This window comes from Dermochelys coriacea, chromosome 6, assembly GCF_009764565.3.
Source record: "Dermochelys coriacea isolate rDerCor1 chromosome 6, rDerCor1.pri.v4, whole genome shotgun sequence".
NCBI lineage: Eukaryota > Metazoa > Chordata > Testudines > Dermochelyidae > Dermochelys > Dermochelys coriacea.
Window position 1 is genome coordinate 64,726,569 of NC_050073.1, and position 15,405 is coordinate 64,741,973.

General features: G+C 40.9%; 1 protein-coding gene across 5 annotated transcripts in view; it reads left to right on the forward strand.

The window, feature by feature from the left end:
• Nucleotides 1-12,275, forward strand: part of TMEM87A (transmembrane protein 87A) — a 29,607-nt gene extending 17,332 nt beyond the window's left edge. For 2 of the 5 annotated variants that reach the window (XM_038405394.2, XM_038405395.2), the window contains exons 13-20: nucleotides 1,137-1,245; nucleotides 3,061-3,119; nucleotides 3,418-3,521; nucleotides 3,957-4,027; nucleotides 6,381-6,442; nucleotides 7,705-7,757; nucleotides 9,380-9,410; nucleotides 11,472-12,275. In XM_038405394.2, coding sequence (XP_038261322.1) covers nucleotides 1,137-1,245; nucleotides 3,061-3,119; nucleotides 3,418-3,521; nucleotides 3,957-4,027; nucleotides 6,381-6,442; nucleotides 7,705-7,757; nucleotides 9,380-9,410; nucleotides 11,472-11,513 — 531 coding nt within the window. In that variant the 3' untranslated portion in view covers nucleotides 11,514-12,275. Of the gene's footprint in view, nucleotides 1-1,136; nucleotides 1,246-3,060; nucleotides 3,120-3,417; nucleotides 3,645-3,956; nucleotides 4,028-6,380; nucleotides 6,443-6,880; nucleotides 7,655-7,701; nucleotides 7,758-9,379; nucleotides 9,411-11,471 lie in introns of those variants that run through there. The other 3 variants (XM_038405392.2, XM_038405393.2, XR_006281967.1) reach the window with 2 other exon arrangements.
• The last annotated feature ends 3,130 nt before the right edge of the window (nucleotides 12,276-15,405 follow it).

The window sequence follows — 15,405 nt, forward strand, 5'->3', positions numbered from 1 at the left end:
ACATGACAACTTTTTGTCCAACGGCTACCATAGGCCCTGTGGCTTAAGGGTTCAGGTAAGCTCTATTTCCATAACTCATGTAACAACATTTAAATTGCCAACAGAGGTTTGTGAATTGGTTTTGGAACAGGTCCTAGCCCTTACCATAGTGAACATGTAGTTTTTGTGTTGTGGTGTTCTCTGCTTATTGATGCAACTCTAAAGTTGTATTGAAGCAGTATTCAGAACAGCAGCTTTTGGACTACGGTCTGTCCTGACCTTACTGTTAATGTTTCTGTTTGGGAGTGGTTTGATTTTTTTGGCGGGGAGGGGTGGTTTTGGATTTTTTGGTTTTGTTTTAAACTGGTAAAAAAACTCTCTTTATTTTGACACTAGTGCTAAAATTTCTTCTCAGAACTTGCAGGTCTCATAAAGTAGTTAACTTTTTAAGCAGTTTTCTCAATCATTTGTTTAAACCTCTTCCCAGCCTCCTCTTCCACATTTACTGTTTGTCTTATGCTGTGCTGAGACCCCTTTGAGTTTAGGACTTGACTAGGTTTGATATAAGCTCTTGAAACTACCAAACCTGAAAAATTAGGATATGCCAAAAAGTTCAACTTTCTCTTTCCAGGCCAAGGCAACCCCCTTATTCCTCTTACAGTGATGTCAGTCTTTTGTCTAATCACATGTTTGATTATTTTACAATTAAAATTGCAGGAAAGTAGGTAAAGACAAACATGGATGTGCTGTCCATTTATGTTAAACTCATGAACAGGTTTTAAACCTATTTTTCCTCTTCTCAAAATGCATGTTAAGTTTTCCTGCAGGTATGAACTACTGTAGTGTAGTTGTGAAATTTTGCATCAGGCTAGCTTACTGATGTGGTGATGTCAGAGTACTAGACCGGGGTGAGGTGATATAAAAGGATCGGTATGGAAAACCAGTTGTAGTAAACCACTGTTCAGGAGCACTGCCTCTGGATGACCTCCTGCAGTGCAGGAGGGCTGGGTCACCATGGTTGTGCTGCTGTTAGGGAGGGTTGCAGGGGCGCTATGTCTGTATGGCATGACAGTGTTGCTTGAGATGCGTACAAAAACTGTATCCTGCTTCTTATCAAGAACTTGATTCTTAAGCTTGCTTTCCTTGACTTGCCATACATATTCATCAGCCTGACTCAAACGATGAAGTTGCTAAAACTGCGGAGGAACATTGTGAAACTCTCTCTTTACCGGCATTTCACCAACACTCTTATCTTGGCAGTAGCAGGTGAGCTGTGGATTCCCTTCCTCACTAAATAGTGCACTTTCCAGGTATTATGGGGCTGGTTTAGTTTACTAAAGCTCTGCTTTGAGTCAGTTTATTGGCCTTTGGCATTTCAGTGTTTGCTCTTGAACACTCAGACTTGAATAGCGGTGGGCTTCTGCCAGATTTTTTCTGACTATCCATAAACAGTAGCTTCAAATTAGCATTTATCTGAACAAGCTTAATAGTTTTCTGAAGTTTCTTTCATTATGATCCCCTTTCCTCTCCCACCTCCTCTCCCCAGACATCCTCATGCTTCACTAGCAGCTGCATCCCATGCTGAAATCTCCTCGAGATGGGTAGTGGCTGCCTCCAAAACTGCAGTACCGCTTTGTACTGGTTAATGGGGGATTTAAAAGGTGTTATGACTCCACCATGCTGATAACTTAATCTTTGAGCAGAGTGGTTTTGTGAAAAAGAACATCTGCTCATTTTAGAAAGGAGAGGGCAGGTTATTTTCGACAGGAAATTGGAATTTAAAGCTTGTACCTATTTGCATCAAATAAAAACCAACTAACATCAAGGACATACCTAATAATGCTACCAGACTCCCAGTTTTTGTCACCCACCCAAAAATCCTATCCAGGCAGTGAGCAGATGGCTTTTAACTCAATTCCCATAAAGGACTGAAATGTTTGAAACTTGTTTTACAAAATGTGCCCATTAAATAGGTGGGTTTGGTTGACCTTCTTGGCAGCATCTGAAACTAAGCTGCTCCAAAATATAACCAGTATTTAAAAAAAAACAAAACAAAAAAAACAAAACCTCCATCCTTTAAAGCCCGCTATGGGGAACGCTTAGCTTCTGCATTAAAACTTGCTTTTGGCCCAGGGTAATGTCTAAATTCCAGGAATGGTGGGTGGGAGGCTTGGTTACTTTAAAATATTTTGAACTTGTAATCTGATCATAAAGAGGCCCGATGTCTTTGAATGCCAGTATCCTAATCTGTCTCTCTAGAAGAAGGAAAGTAAGATGAGAATGGGAAATGCAGGTTTGAGGTTTAGCTCAGACCTTTTTACTTGAAGAGATAGAGTATAGTATTTGAAGCCTCTGATCTGAAATATCTTGACTTCTTGTCATAACCCAGTCGAAAACTGACCTTAACTTTTATTTTTTTCCGAAGGCTGATAAATTGAGTTACATGCAGTTCACTCTGAAGGTCTTTGGAATGAAACATTGTACAGTATCAGCAGAACCTTGTTTTTAAAATCATTAGATTCCTTGACATTTTTCATAAGATTGAGGGGTTTTCTTTGTGTCAGTCACCAATCTGTCATGCTATGTATTGTGTGCCAATTGATTGCAAGTATGCTTGCTTGAGGTGACTCTTCTTCACTATTGCTGTGAATGTAGCTTTTAAAGAACTACGGATTTCATAAATGTTAAACTGTTAACTTAATTCTAGCAGCATTCTAGACAATTGTATGAAATTCTTCAAAAAATAGTCCCATGGAGAAGAAGGAAGTAGTGGGGGATCATTCCCTGCCATGTCTTGGACAAGCATGCCTTCGGGGAAACAAGAAAATTGAATTCAGCTCTTAATTTCAGTGGCTAAATTAACTGATGTGAGATGACTTCCACAGAATCGTTGTCCCTTTGTGATTGGAAGAAAAGGATGTAACAGGAAAAGTTTAAACCATCAACAATTTACTGTAAAAGGCTTTTGCCTTTGAAGTCCCGGGGCATGATTACTTAGTTCTTAGATACTCTAGTGATGGTAAAACCGGTAAGTCAAGAGTTTTTCCTAAGTGTGTGTGTTTGTTTTTTTTTTTACTTCAGCATCTATTGTATTTATCATCTGGACCACCATGAAGTTCAGGCTGGTGGATTGTCAATTGGTGAGTTTGCATCTTGTACCTAAGTGGTTTCCATGATTACAACTTCCAAATCCAGATTTTAAGGAAGGAAGTAGAGGAAGTAAGGTTGAGGAAGCTGGCAAATGCTCTTGCTGTAGAGTCCCCTTCATGCAGAGGAGCATACAGTGAAGTCTTAATCCATGGAAATTTACAGCCTTTGGGAAGCCATTTAGAACAGAACTGCAACTTTACTCCTTGTCACAGGTGTTTCTAGTTCACCAGTGTATTTTTAAAAAAAAAAAAAAAGATTGAGGGCATGGATTCTCTGTTTTCTTGACAGGACTGGCAGGAACTGTGGGTGGATGATGCCATCTGGCGACTGTTGTTCTCAATGATCCTTTTTGTCATCATGGTTCTATGGAGGCCGTCTGCCAACAACCAAAGGTTTAATGCATTTTACCTTTCTTAAAGTAATCTTGACTTCTTAAAGTCAAGTCTATCCAAAGAGCATTTCCAGCAGTCCTGGTGTACTACATGGTCACTTGCTAAACTTGTCTGCAGGGTGTGTGTGTGTGTGGATTGAGAAGGAAGTATAGTTCATGTTGTATATCCTGACCGCAGAAAATGGAAGCAGCATTTGTAGATTTATAGGCTCTCCTTAGTAACATGTATTTAAAAAAGGGGAATGGTATGAGTACTTCCATTATCTCAGCTTGTGGTTGATCAAAAATCAAACTTACAATTAGAGGGAACTCTCCAGAATAGTCAAATAATAAAAATGGCAAGATAATCAATGTCTTCAAAAATGACATTTATGTAAGATACTTTGACATTGTGCATCTGTCTCATGGTGCCTTCATTCTTTCCTCTTCCCCAAAGGTTTGCTTTCTCACCATTGTCTGAGGAAGATGAGGATGAACAGAAAGAGCCCATGTTAAAGGAAAGCTTTGGTAATGTTGGAATTTTTAATATTAATATGGGAGACTGCCAGACACTACTTTAACCATAAATTCCTTTAAATCCAAAGACCAAATGGTATTTTATACAATTGCTCTAAACATACCGAACAGCCTAAAAATAAGCCAGGGGTGGACAAACTTTTTGGCTTGAGGGCCACATTGGGTTTCCGAAATTGTATGGAGGGCTGGTTAGGAGGGGCAGTGCCTCCCCAAACAGCCAGATGTGGCCTGGCCTCTGCCCCATCCAATCCCCCCTGACTGCCCCTGGAACCTCTGCCCCTGACTGCCCCCCTGGGACCTCTGCCCCCACGCAACATCCCTGTTCCCCGCCCTCTGACAGCACCAACCCCTATCCATGCCCCCACTCCCAGACCACCACCCCGAACTTCCCTGCCCTCTGTCCAACCCCCTTGCTCCTTGTCCCCTTACTGTGCTGCCTGGAGTGCTGGTGGCACTGCAGCTGCGCCGCCCAGAGCACTAGGACAGGCAGCCGTGCCGCCCAGCTGGAGCCAGCCACGCCACCGTGCAGCACAGAGCACTGGGTCAGGCCGCCCAGAGCATTGCGCTGGTGGTGCAGTGAGCTGAGCCTGCTGGGGAGGGGGAACAGCTGGGGAGGGGCCGGGGACTAGCCTCCCTGGGCCAGGAGCTCAGGGGCAGGGCCGGAGGGTCCCACAGGCTGGATGTAGTTTGCCCATCTCTGAAATAAGCAGTCACTACACCCAATACAGTACCAAAGTATTTGTAAGCCTGTGATCAGTATACTTACAAATAGGCCAGACCTAGAGAAAACCATCTTATCCTGGTTTGCTCCAGCATGATCATGTAGGGGTCTGACAAAGAAGCTTCAGATTCATGGCTTATTTAATACCTTTCAGCAAACTCACTAGTTTTAGCAAAAGTCCAGTTTGAAGCAGTTTCTCTTTGCTTCTTTCCTTCCTCCAAGGCCTTCCTTTATCTCCTCCTTCCCCCCCCGCCCCCAACCGCTCACCAGCAGAAGAGTGGGAAGGTTTGTGTTTCTCTTAAGACCATTTTTTCTTTGTCTTGTTACTGTAGCTCTTTATTTTATTAGTTTTTTGAACCATACATCCTTCCTACACTACAAGTAATACTATTTATTATTCTAATGGCCTTCTTTTACTTGCTGATTAGAGCCCCTTCCTTACTGGCCACAAACTAGAAAGCAAATATATTATTTTCGCAACCAAACTTAAGCTAACTTTTTAATTCTTTTAATTTCATAACTATGCCTAAAGACAGGAACAGAATCTTTATTTTCCTTTATTTGGGGTTGGGGATGGGAAAGGAATCTTAGTGCTGAATTAATCAAGAACAGTATAGCAGCACTGTCACCAGCAGCGTAAACTCCTCTATGCTGCCACTAGACTTAATCCTAGCCTTAAAGGAAAACCACCACTAAATGTTCAGTCTCTACGTGACCTGTTCAGTCTTTGACTTCTCAGATGAAAACTGCCAATGGAGGCACTCGTGTTAAATCTTGTCCACTAGGAATTGGTCTGAGATCAACAACTTTGTAGGCAACTAGCCTTCAGATAGTGGGAACTTTCAGATGCTACTGCTGGACAGCAAATTAAGATGGGTTTGAAATGATGATTGAAAGGCCCACAAAAGGTGGGGGAACTGGTTCTTAGGAACAGTGAAATGGATCATGCATAAAAGTACACTGAAGAAAGACCCTTTTCCTCTTAAAGTTATAATTATCATGTTATCATAAATCATACATCATAAATATCATGTGTTCACTGAGCTTCACTTTGGACTTGTCTAGACAGTGCAGCAATGCATACTGGGGTGGGGGAGTGATTTCTAAAGTGTGTGAATGTGGTGTGCACTAAAAGTTTCCTGCAGCGCTTCAACATAGTGCTCGCAAAAAGAAAAGGAGTACTTGTGGCACCTTGGAGACTAACAAATTTAGCTCACAAAAGCTTATGCTCAAATACATTTGTTAGTCTCCAAGCATAAGCTTTTGTGAGCTAAATCTGTTAGTCTCTAAGGTGCCACAAGTACTCCTTTTCTTTTTGCAAATACAGACTAACACGGCTGCTACTCTGAAATCAACATAGTACTGTTTCTGCACACCCCTAGGGTGCATTGTTGCACCATGCAGACCAACCCTTAGTATTGTTTGTTAAAAACGTATATGAATTTTTCTGAGAAGTTACTTTTGCTACCTGGAAAGGGGACTCTCCTTTTAAATAGGTAGCATGCCCTTTCCCCTAAATAATGATCTTTGGCTTCAGCGGAGTATTCCTAATAGATACGCCATCTACAGTTTACATACTGGCATAGTTTAATATCCCGTGTCTGTCTTGTCTCCCCTTTGCAGAGGGAATGAAAATGAGAAGTACAAAACAAGAACCAAATGGAAATGTGAAAGCAAACAAAGCTGTGAGTATGCCCTTCCCATCTTGGCCCTATCACTAGGTAAAAGTAATGCCAGATCACTCAGTTGGCTGCCACTTAAATAGGAGCTCTGTAACAGGAACAAACCAAGTATCTGTGTTTGTCCTTTCCAAGAAGTGAGAGTGATTTGGGTCAAAACATGATAATCGTGGTGCTTGTGAACAGATTTTGTGTTTTAGCTTTCTGGTAAATCAGAATTCAGTGTGTGCTTTGAGAATTTGCACATAATGCATTAGAGACAACTGTTTCATATTACACCAAGTTCTCTGGTGTAATTTAGCCTTTGTGTAGCAGTCTCTCAGGTTCTGAGATTGCTTCAGAACAGAAAAATACATGGAAACGGAACTGAATTCAGAGGGAATTTACACTGCTTACCCTATGTCTCCAAATCCTGTGTGCTTTTCAGTCAGATGCACAACCACCTGAGGTGCGTGTGTGTCTTTTGTGAGTACATTTAAGACGTCTGCATTTTCCACATGTGACCCTGTAAAACTCGGAATTTATTCATGAGTAGGTAGAAAATGCATTCCGAAGTTGTTTCTCTAAAGTCTTTATGGTCGAGCTCATTTTTGTCTAAAACATGCATAAACTGTAGAACCCTGATGCTCCCTGAAATCTCTGTTCTGCTTTGGCAGTAGCAAGGAGTTCCTCAAACTGTTGAGTCAGCAGCAAGGACATTCAAATAAAGATGACTTCTAATTCACAGATATCTTTAATATAAAGATAAAACTGCCTATTGTTTTCTGTTCAGCAAAAAAGCAAAGTAGAAATATGTTCAGTGCTCAAAAATCCTACGTAATATTATGTATCGCAAATCAAAATGTCAGTTCAAACAAATCAACAGTCCTACTAGTGCTATAAAAATGCTGAGAGTAAACAAAAATTAGGAAGGTTACATTAACATAGGGGGTACTCTTTAATCTTTTGAATGCCACATTCTGAATCATATTTTTGTGTCTTAATACAATGTTTTTTATACATTATCGTAGCATTTTAAGTTCATTCTTGGCTGACTAGGCACTGGCTTAAAATGCCTGAAAAATGTTTTAAACATTTATTGGGACTTTCCTGATCCTCTGAACTTGATTCCTTAATCCAAAAATAACAATTTGCATTTCTTGTGTGGGTATCCACTATAGTTAATGCTAAGCTTTTCAGGTAGGCTAGAGGAAATGTATTCATTTGCAAACCCCTTCAAAGAGTCTTGTCATTTTTGGTTTTAATGTTGGTTTCTGTGCTTCTAGCAGGAAGATGATCTGAAGTGGGTAGAAGAGAATGTTCCTTCTTCTGTGACTGATGTGTGAGTATCTGTACTGTGACGAGCAGTAGTAGCTGCATTGGAGTCAGAATGCCAGCAGTTCTGGTGCTGGCTCTGCTGGGCAAGTGCTGAACCCTTTCTGGAGTTGGCCTCTGACTTTAAGGGTACGTCTATGCAGCATGCTAAGCCTAAATGTATAGCCATATGTAGTGTTTGATGGAGTTTTAGATTGTTTTTAAAAACACTTCATAAACTGCACCTCCTTTAAATCTTGGTGTTTGTCCTTCTCTTGCTGCTGTGGTGAAATTATCCTTAAATGTAATGCATCTGCTGAAATGTAGACTGGGAATTTCTTAAATATTCACTGCAGTTGGTAATGGTAGGTGCAAATGGTCCCTTATGAGGATTTGACCTCAAGTTGAAAATCAACAGTACTACAAATGAAGCTACAGGGAATAAGTAAGTCTCTGGTTCAATATTTTGGTGACATGTTTGGTTTTAAGCGTTCAACATTTGTGGTGTTAGAGGTATCACACACAGGTAAAGTCCTAGTCCTTTTAGTTAAAGGACCAAGACAGATAAAAGATAAAGGACAGAGCTGACACGTTCTTGTGCTCTGCGGATGGAGAAATCAGTGTGATTCTGACAATGAGTAGTGATATTTGTATGATAGAAACTTTTTCCTGTTGTGGCTTCTGTATACCACCTCATGACTGTGAATAATGAGCTGAAGTCAGTGTTAGCCACCTGTGTTTTCAATCCCATGTCTAATGACTGACTTTTTTATGTGAAGTTAAAACCAGATTAACTTCCCTCAGTAGTGTGCTCTGGACGTACACTTGAGTGTTTTTCCTAATATAATATAAATTGTGAATAATTTTTATTAAGTTTGGTAGTTAAGACAGAATATCTGGGCCTTCTGTTTAGTGGCTGTTAGTTCAGTGATACTTGACATTGGCAGTATGGATGCCCACTGTACACAACTGGTATCACTTCTGCCTTAATAGTGATTTTTACAGTTTAAACTTTGGTGTTCTATGCCTAAATTTATCTTTTTTAATCATATTTAAACCATGATGGATACTGGCTTACAACTCTGATACTGCCATTCCAGCAGAAAACTCAGATCCTGGATTTAAATACACAACTCTCTTTAACAAAAATACAATTCAGTTTATACATGATAGGATACCAAGTACAGTTTCGGAATACTACACTGAGGAAAACAGGTGTATCTTGTGAAAATTTGTCATCATTTGCCTGGGGTTTGTCTTTAATTAGAGGGTACTGAAAGCTAGTAAAAGGCAAGATACTCCTCTCCACCACGTAAAGTAAATAAGAGGCTATAAAAGACACTTTCATTTTACTTTTGAAAGTTGATATCTTCTGGTTGATTTCAAGTGATGGGAATTTGAGAGTTGGACAATGAAAGCAGAACTTAGGAACTGATTTTGGTAATGCTATTTGATACTACTTAGGTCCCATCTCACTCTGTTAATGTCTTTCTCTGTCTTCCTCCAGTTCTCTAATTTTAACAAAAGGTTGGTGGTCTTCTCCATTATAACCTACTCCCTGTCAAAAAGCTGGAGGTGTTAAAACTGACATTGATGTTTTCAGTCATTTAGTGCTTGGGTCTGTGTAACAATCTTTGTTTTTTACTGCAGTGCTCTCCCAGCCCTTCTGGATTCAGATGAGGTCAGTAAACAAGCCTTCAGCACAAATTGAAGTCTTATGACATGCCAAGGGAGTCATGAGTCTTTCATTAAAGAGGTTGACTTGGCCTGTTAGAACTGAGCTTTATGTTCCTATAAATGCAGCAGGAAAGGGGAGAGGAGGAAGTACTGATGTTCTAATTGTATGAAATACAATAATTTGCCTTAAATACGAACAGTATAAACTAGTGTTCAGCTGAAAGACTTTCAAGAATGGTAGAACCTGTGCAACGGATTGCAATTTATCATGAAAGTTATTTTAAATCCAAATGATTTAAAATACTAGACACTCCCTTCATGTAGTACTGCCATGCATGTTTACTCAAAGTAAAGCTGCATTTCCCTGTCTCCTTCCATGTTTGTGTGAATTCCAGTAACTTGTGTTGCAGCAAAACAGCGCTGTTTCTGGCTCTGCAGATGCTGGTACATAAATTAGCAGCTGTTTCTAGAACAGTGGTCCCCAAATTGGGGCGGGGGGGGAAGAGAAGGAACATTTTGTGGGCAAGGGGTGCAGTGGGATGTCAGCCAGCCCTGGTTGGGAGGGAGCCCTGTGCTTCTAGACCCACTCTGCCTCTAGCATCACTTCTTTCCCAAACTCATTCAGCCCCAGTCCTGCTCTGCCTCCAGGCCTGGGCCAGCCCCCATGGGAGGCAGGGAGGGAGTGCTATGTTTCCAGCTCCGCTCTGCTGTGATTCCCTCTTTGCCCCCAGCCAAGTTCTGCCTCTAGCTCCAGCTCCTCCTCCATCCACAGTTCCGCCCCCAGCTTTGCCTTCAGCCCAAGCTGGGGAAGCGGTGGTGCTGTAATGGAGAGCAGGTGCAGACAGATTCCATTAATGGTAAGTGGGGGTGTGACTGGAAAAGTTTATGCATCACTGTTCTAGAAGTTGAGTTTTGGTTAATACCATCATTTGCATGTTGCTTTTGGGCGAAATAAAGGGTTAATATGTGAAATCTGTGCCTCATGTTGAATTACAATAAAATCAGTCACCTGAATAATGCTGACAGTTTTCAGAGTGGTAGCCGTGTTACTTTGTATCAGCAAAAAGAACGAGCACTACTTGTGACATCTTAGAGACTGCCCAAATAAATTTGTTATAAGCTTTTGTGGGCTAAAACCCACTTCATCAGACGCATGGAGTGGAAAATACGGTAGGAATACACACACACAAGAAAAGCTGGGTGTTGCCATACCAACTCTGAGACAAATCAATTAAGGTGCGCTATTATCAGGAGAAAAAATACTTTTGTAGTGATAATCAGGATGGCCCATTTCAAACAGTTGACAAGAAGGTGTGAGTAACAGTAGGGGGAAAAATTAGCATGGGGAAATAGTGTTTAGTTTGTGTAATGCCCCATCCACTCCCAGTCTTTATTCAAGCCTAATTTGATGATGTCCAATGCTATGAATGTTGATGAGTCGATTAAATTCTTGACAAATGTGTGCTCTCTACTGTATCTGGAACCACTCGGCAAAAATTGTTCTTGCTGAAGAGGACTTAATGAGAGAGATGATGGATTATTATAGCACTCCACAAATTATTTAGTGAATAGTTTTTTCCTTGATTTTAGCGCACATTTTTCTTTCTGCTTTTTGTAGTATTAGATGCGTTCCAAATGTTAAGATTTGATTTAAGAGTTCCCTTTTCACCTATTTGGGAGTGACAAAACACAAACCTCCTGCTAGTTGGGGAGAAACGCATTATGTCAATATTTGAGTGTGCTTCTCTCTAACCAGCATACATATCGTACACGTTACAGAACTTCGTATCTTCACACATTCAGAGTTAACATGTTGTAATGATCTGACCTAAACAGAGATTGAATAGCAGTGTATTCTCTGAAAGGTAACTTTTCCCCTATATGTGCAGTTAGATTTCTGACGGAACAAATTAATATCTTTATATATCTCTTATTCCGTGTATAATCACTGTTCTGCAATGCATGTGCATTATCTATAAACATGTGAAGAGTGGGCTCTTAGTACTAAGTGATGTAAATACAGACAAAAATTACAAACTTCAATGACCTTTTTGTAATCTTGTAGGAAAGAATGATTACACACTTTGAAAGATCCAAAATGGAGTGAAGAAGCAGCTTCTTGAAAGTTCAGTTTCCTGTAGGCTGCCCATTGGATCAGGCGCATCCTATTTATTTCTCTCGATCTTCACCGTTGGAACTGGACACTGTATTTGAGCGAGGGCATCTTACACAGTTCACTGTGGAAGAGGTTCTCGAGGACATTGATAAACCTTTGAAAAATGTTTGAATTTACAGTGAATTTACAAGTTTGGATTTTTAAGTGATTTAAATGTGTGTTCCAGCACCTTCTGTAACTTTCTTCAGATATTTAATCTGTCAAACTAGAAGTCCTAACATCTGACTGAGGGACTATGAATTCAATGTTACAATTAACTTCCACAGGTCAACTACCTGTTTCTGGTGGAGGGTAGAAGAAGGTGGTGAAGTTACTTTAGAAACAACCTTCCCATTTTATTGGAAATAACGGCTAATAGATGGAGACTGCACAGCTGGCTTAGAAGGAGAGGAGGTTTTTGAGTAAGAAGCCCCAGTAATTGAAGGAAATCAATTGAGATACCAAAAAGGAAATATTTGAAAAAGTTACAATGATATTGATGTTTTTAACAAAACCAAGTGCAATTTTATTAACAACACTGTGTATAGGAAAGATTTTCTATTTTAAATGTCATTGACCTAGGAGCAACAGTTGCATAACTTCAGCATTTGTTGTTGTGGCACATCTCATTGCCGGCAATGTGGTGGATGCCTGAAAAATGACTTACCCATACCTTCAAAGTGTTGTGTGGCCTAATAAAAACTTCCTACAACACTTTGCTAATGTTTGTCTATGTATGAAGTTAAGCAAATATTAACTAGATATTTCAGTAGAACTCTACTCTGTGCAAGTGACCTGTCTGCCTAGAGGTCCGTACTCATCCATGAGATGATGGCACCACCTTCCAGAGGGAGCAGGTTCTTCTTTTCCCCTGCAGGCAAAAGCTTTGCTGGTTTTGATCCTAATATGTTCTGCTGGGATATTTCTGCTCCTGAGGAATGTTAAGCGGGGGGGGGCAGGGTGGAGTTTAAAAAGTCACCTGTTATGTAAGTGGTTTAGTGATTTTTTTTTTTTTTTTTTTTTTTTTTTTTTCCCTGTCTAGTCCATCCCTGGGGCCAACAGGTGCTTTTTGTTCATTTGATCAATGTCCGAGTTGCAGATTTCTGTTCTGTACAGAATGGTCGTCTCATTTTTTAAGAGTGGAAAAAAGTCTTTGCTTTTGGTTTTTTAATCATCTTTCATACTTTCTAGCCTGGAAGTTTCACTTGGCAATAATTTACATGTGCATGCCCATTGTAGGCCACAGGTTTGCATGTGTAAGTTGCACAGGTGTGAGTGAGGCTATAATTGGCTTGCAGAGTCTTTACTACTGATAATGACACAGGAGGCAACAGCCTGACTGTTACATCCCATGTGGAGTTTGCAGTACCACTAGATAAACAGGTTTTTACTTGTAAATTGAGCACATTTATTTCCGAAATTGATGAGATAATGTAACATTCAAAGTGCCCTTGATAGAACTGCTTTTGTGGAGGAGAACTGCACTAAAATCTCAGGTTTCAGAGTAGCAGTCATGTTAGTCTATATCCGCAAAAAGAACAGGAGTACTTGTGGTACCTTAAAGACTAACAAATTTAGTCTCGAAGGTGCCACAAGTACTCCTGTTGTTTTTACTAAAATCTCAGACTCATAAACTTTAGATGAACACAATGGCCTTAATCTGACCTCCTGCATGATGCAGGTCACAGAACCTCGCCCACCCACTCCTGTAATAGACCCATAACTTGTGGCTGAGTTACTGAAGTCCTCAAATAATTTAAAGACTTCAAGTTACAGGGTATCAACCATTTACTGTAGTTTAAATCAGCAAGTAAATCGTGCCTAATGGTGCAGATGAAGGCAAAAAACCTACAAGGTCTTTGCCAATCTGACCAAGAGGAAGATTCCTTCCTGACCCCAAATACGGCAGTCATTTGGACACTGAGCATGTCAGGAAGATCCACCCGCCAAACACCTGGGAAAGAATTCTCTGTAGTAACTCAGAGCCCTCTCCATTGAGTGTTCCCATCCCTGGATATTGGGGATAGCTGCTACTAGCAGTCGCAGATGGGCCACATGCTATTGTAGGCAGTCCCATCATACCATCCCCTCCAAAAACTTAACAAGCTCAGTCTTTGAAGCCAGTGAGGTTTTTTGCCCACATTGCTCCCCTTGGAAGGCTCTTCCAGAACTTCATTCTTCTGAGGGTTAGAAATCATCATCTAATTTCAAGCTTAAACTTGTTGTTGGCCAGTTTATATCCATTTGTTCTTGTGTCAACATTGGTGCTTAACTTAAATAACTCCTCCCCCTCCCTGGTTATTTATCCCTCTGATGTATTTATAGAGAGCAATCATATCTCCCCTCAGCCTTTGGTTAGGCTAAATAAGCCAAGCTCTTTGAGTCTCTTCTCCTAAGGTAGGTTTTCCCTTCCTCTGATCATCCGGGTAGCTCTTCTCTGTACCTGTTCTGATTTGAATTTATCTTGCATGGGAGACAAGAATTGCACACGGTATTCCTGATGTGGTCTCACCAGTGCCTTGTATAATGGCAGTAACACTTTCTGTCCCTATTGGAAATGCCTCACCTGATGCATCCTAGGTTTGCATTAGCCTTTTTCACGGCCACATTGCATTGGTAGCTCAGTCATCCTGTGATCAATTCTTACCAACAGGCCTTTCTCCTCTTTCATCCCCAACTGATAAATCCTCAGCAGAAATTCTTGTCGTTAGTCCCTAAGTGCATGACCTTGCACTTTGCACAAATTTCATCCTATTTTTATTATTTCAGTTTTCAAGGTTGTCCAGATCTTCTTGTATGATATTCTGGTCCTCCTTCCAACTTTGTCATGTGCAAATTTTATTAAAGCACTCCCACTTTTTATGCCAAGGTCATGAATGAAAATGTTAAATAAAACTTGGTCCCAAGATGGATCCCTCAAGAACTCCACAAGTAACCTCCGTCCAGCCTGACAGTTCCCCTTTCAGTATGACCTATTGTAGTCTCCACTTTAACCCGTTCATTCTCTACCTTTTAGTTCTCGTATTAATCCCCGTCTTCAATTTAACTTATAATTTCCCATGTGGAACTGTATCAGATGCCTTACTGAAATCCAGGTTGATTTGATCTACTGCATTTCCTTTGTCTAGAAAATGGATTATCTTAGAGATCAAACCATGTTCACATGTTTTGTAACACCATAGTCACATGCTTCCATGCCACTTTCCTCATCCAGCAGTCTACCCTCACAGTTCTTTAGTCCAGCTTCCATCTGAGAGTCTTGAGTTTTCCCTTCTGTCTCCCCTCGCCTTCCATCCATCATCTGCTTGAATCCCCTTTGAAACTCAAGCATGGTTTCCACCTGCATCTCTAAACCTCGGATCTTCTCTTCCATTAGCTCTATCAGGCAGCACTTCATGCAAATGAAGCTTTTGGGCTCTGTGGGTACCTGTTCCAGGATAACGTACAGCCCGTAGCATCCATGTCTAGTCATCTTCACTGTTTTTTCCATTCCTTGGATCACTACCACTGCTGCCTTTGTGTCTGTCATAGCCTTCCTGTCTAAGCTCCTGTCAAGGGGGGGAAAACCCTGTAAGCTCAGAGCATCACACTCCCTCTTCCAAACTCCATTTTCTGCTCTGTTTTGCTGTCTCCTGTGCCCCTGCTGCTGGCTGGCTGCTTGGCTGCCTTTGTAGGCCCCCTAATCAGGGCCCTGCTATGATCAAAGGCTCTGCTTCTCTCACAGCACTCTGCCCCTACCAGCCTCTGAAAACTGAAAAACAGAAAGCAAACCAGCAAGCAAACAGACTCCCAAGAACTTGCTCTCTGCCCTTAAGAAAGAGGGGCTTGGCTCCCTTCTTCTTCA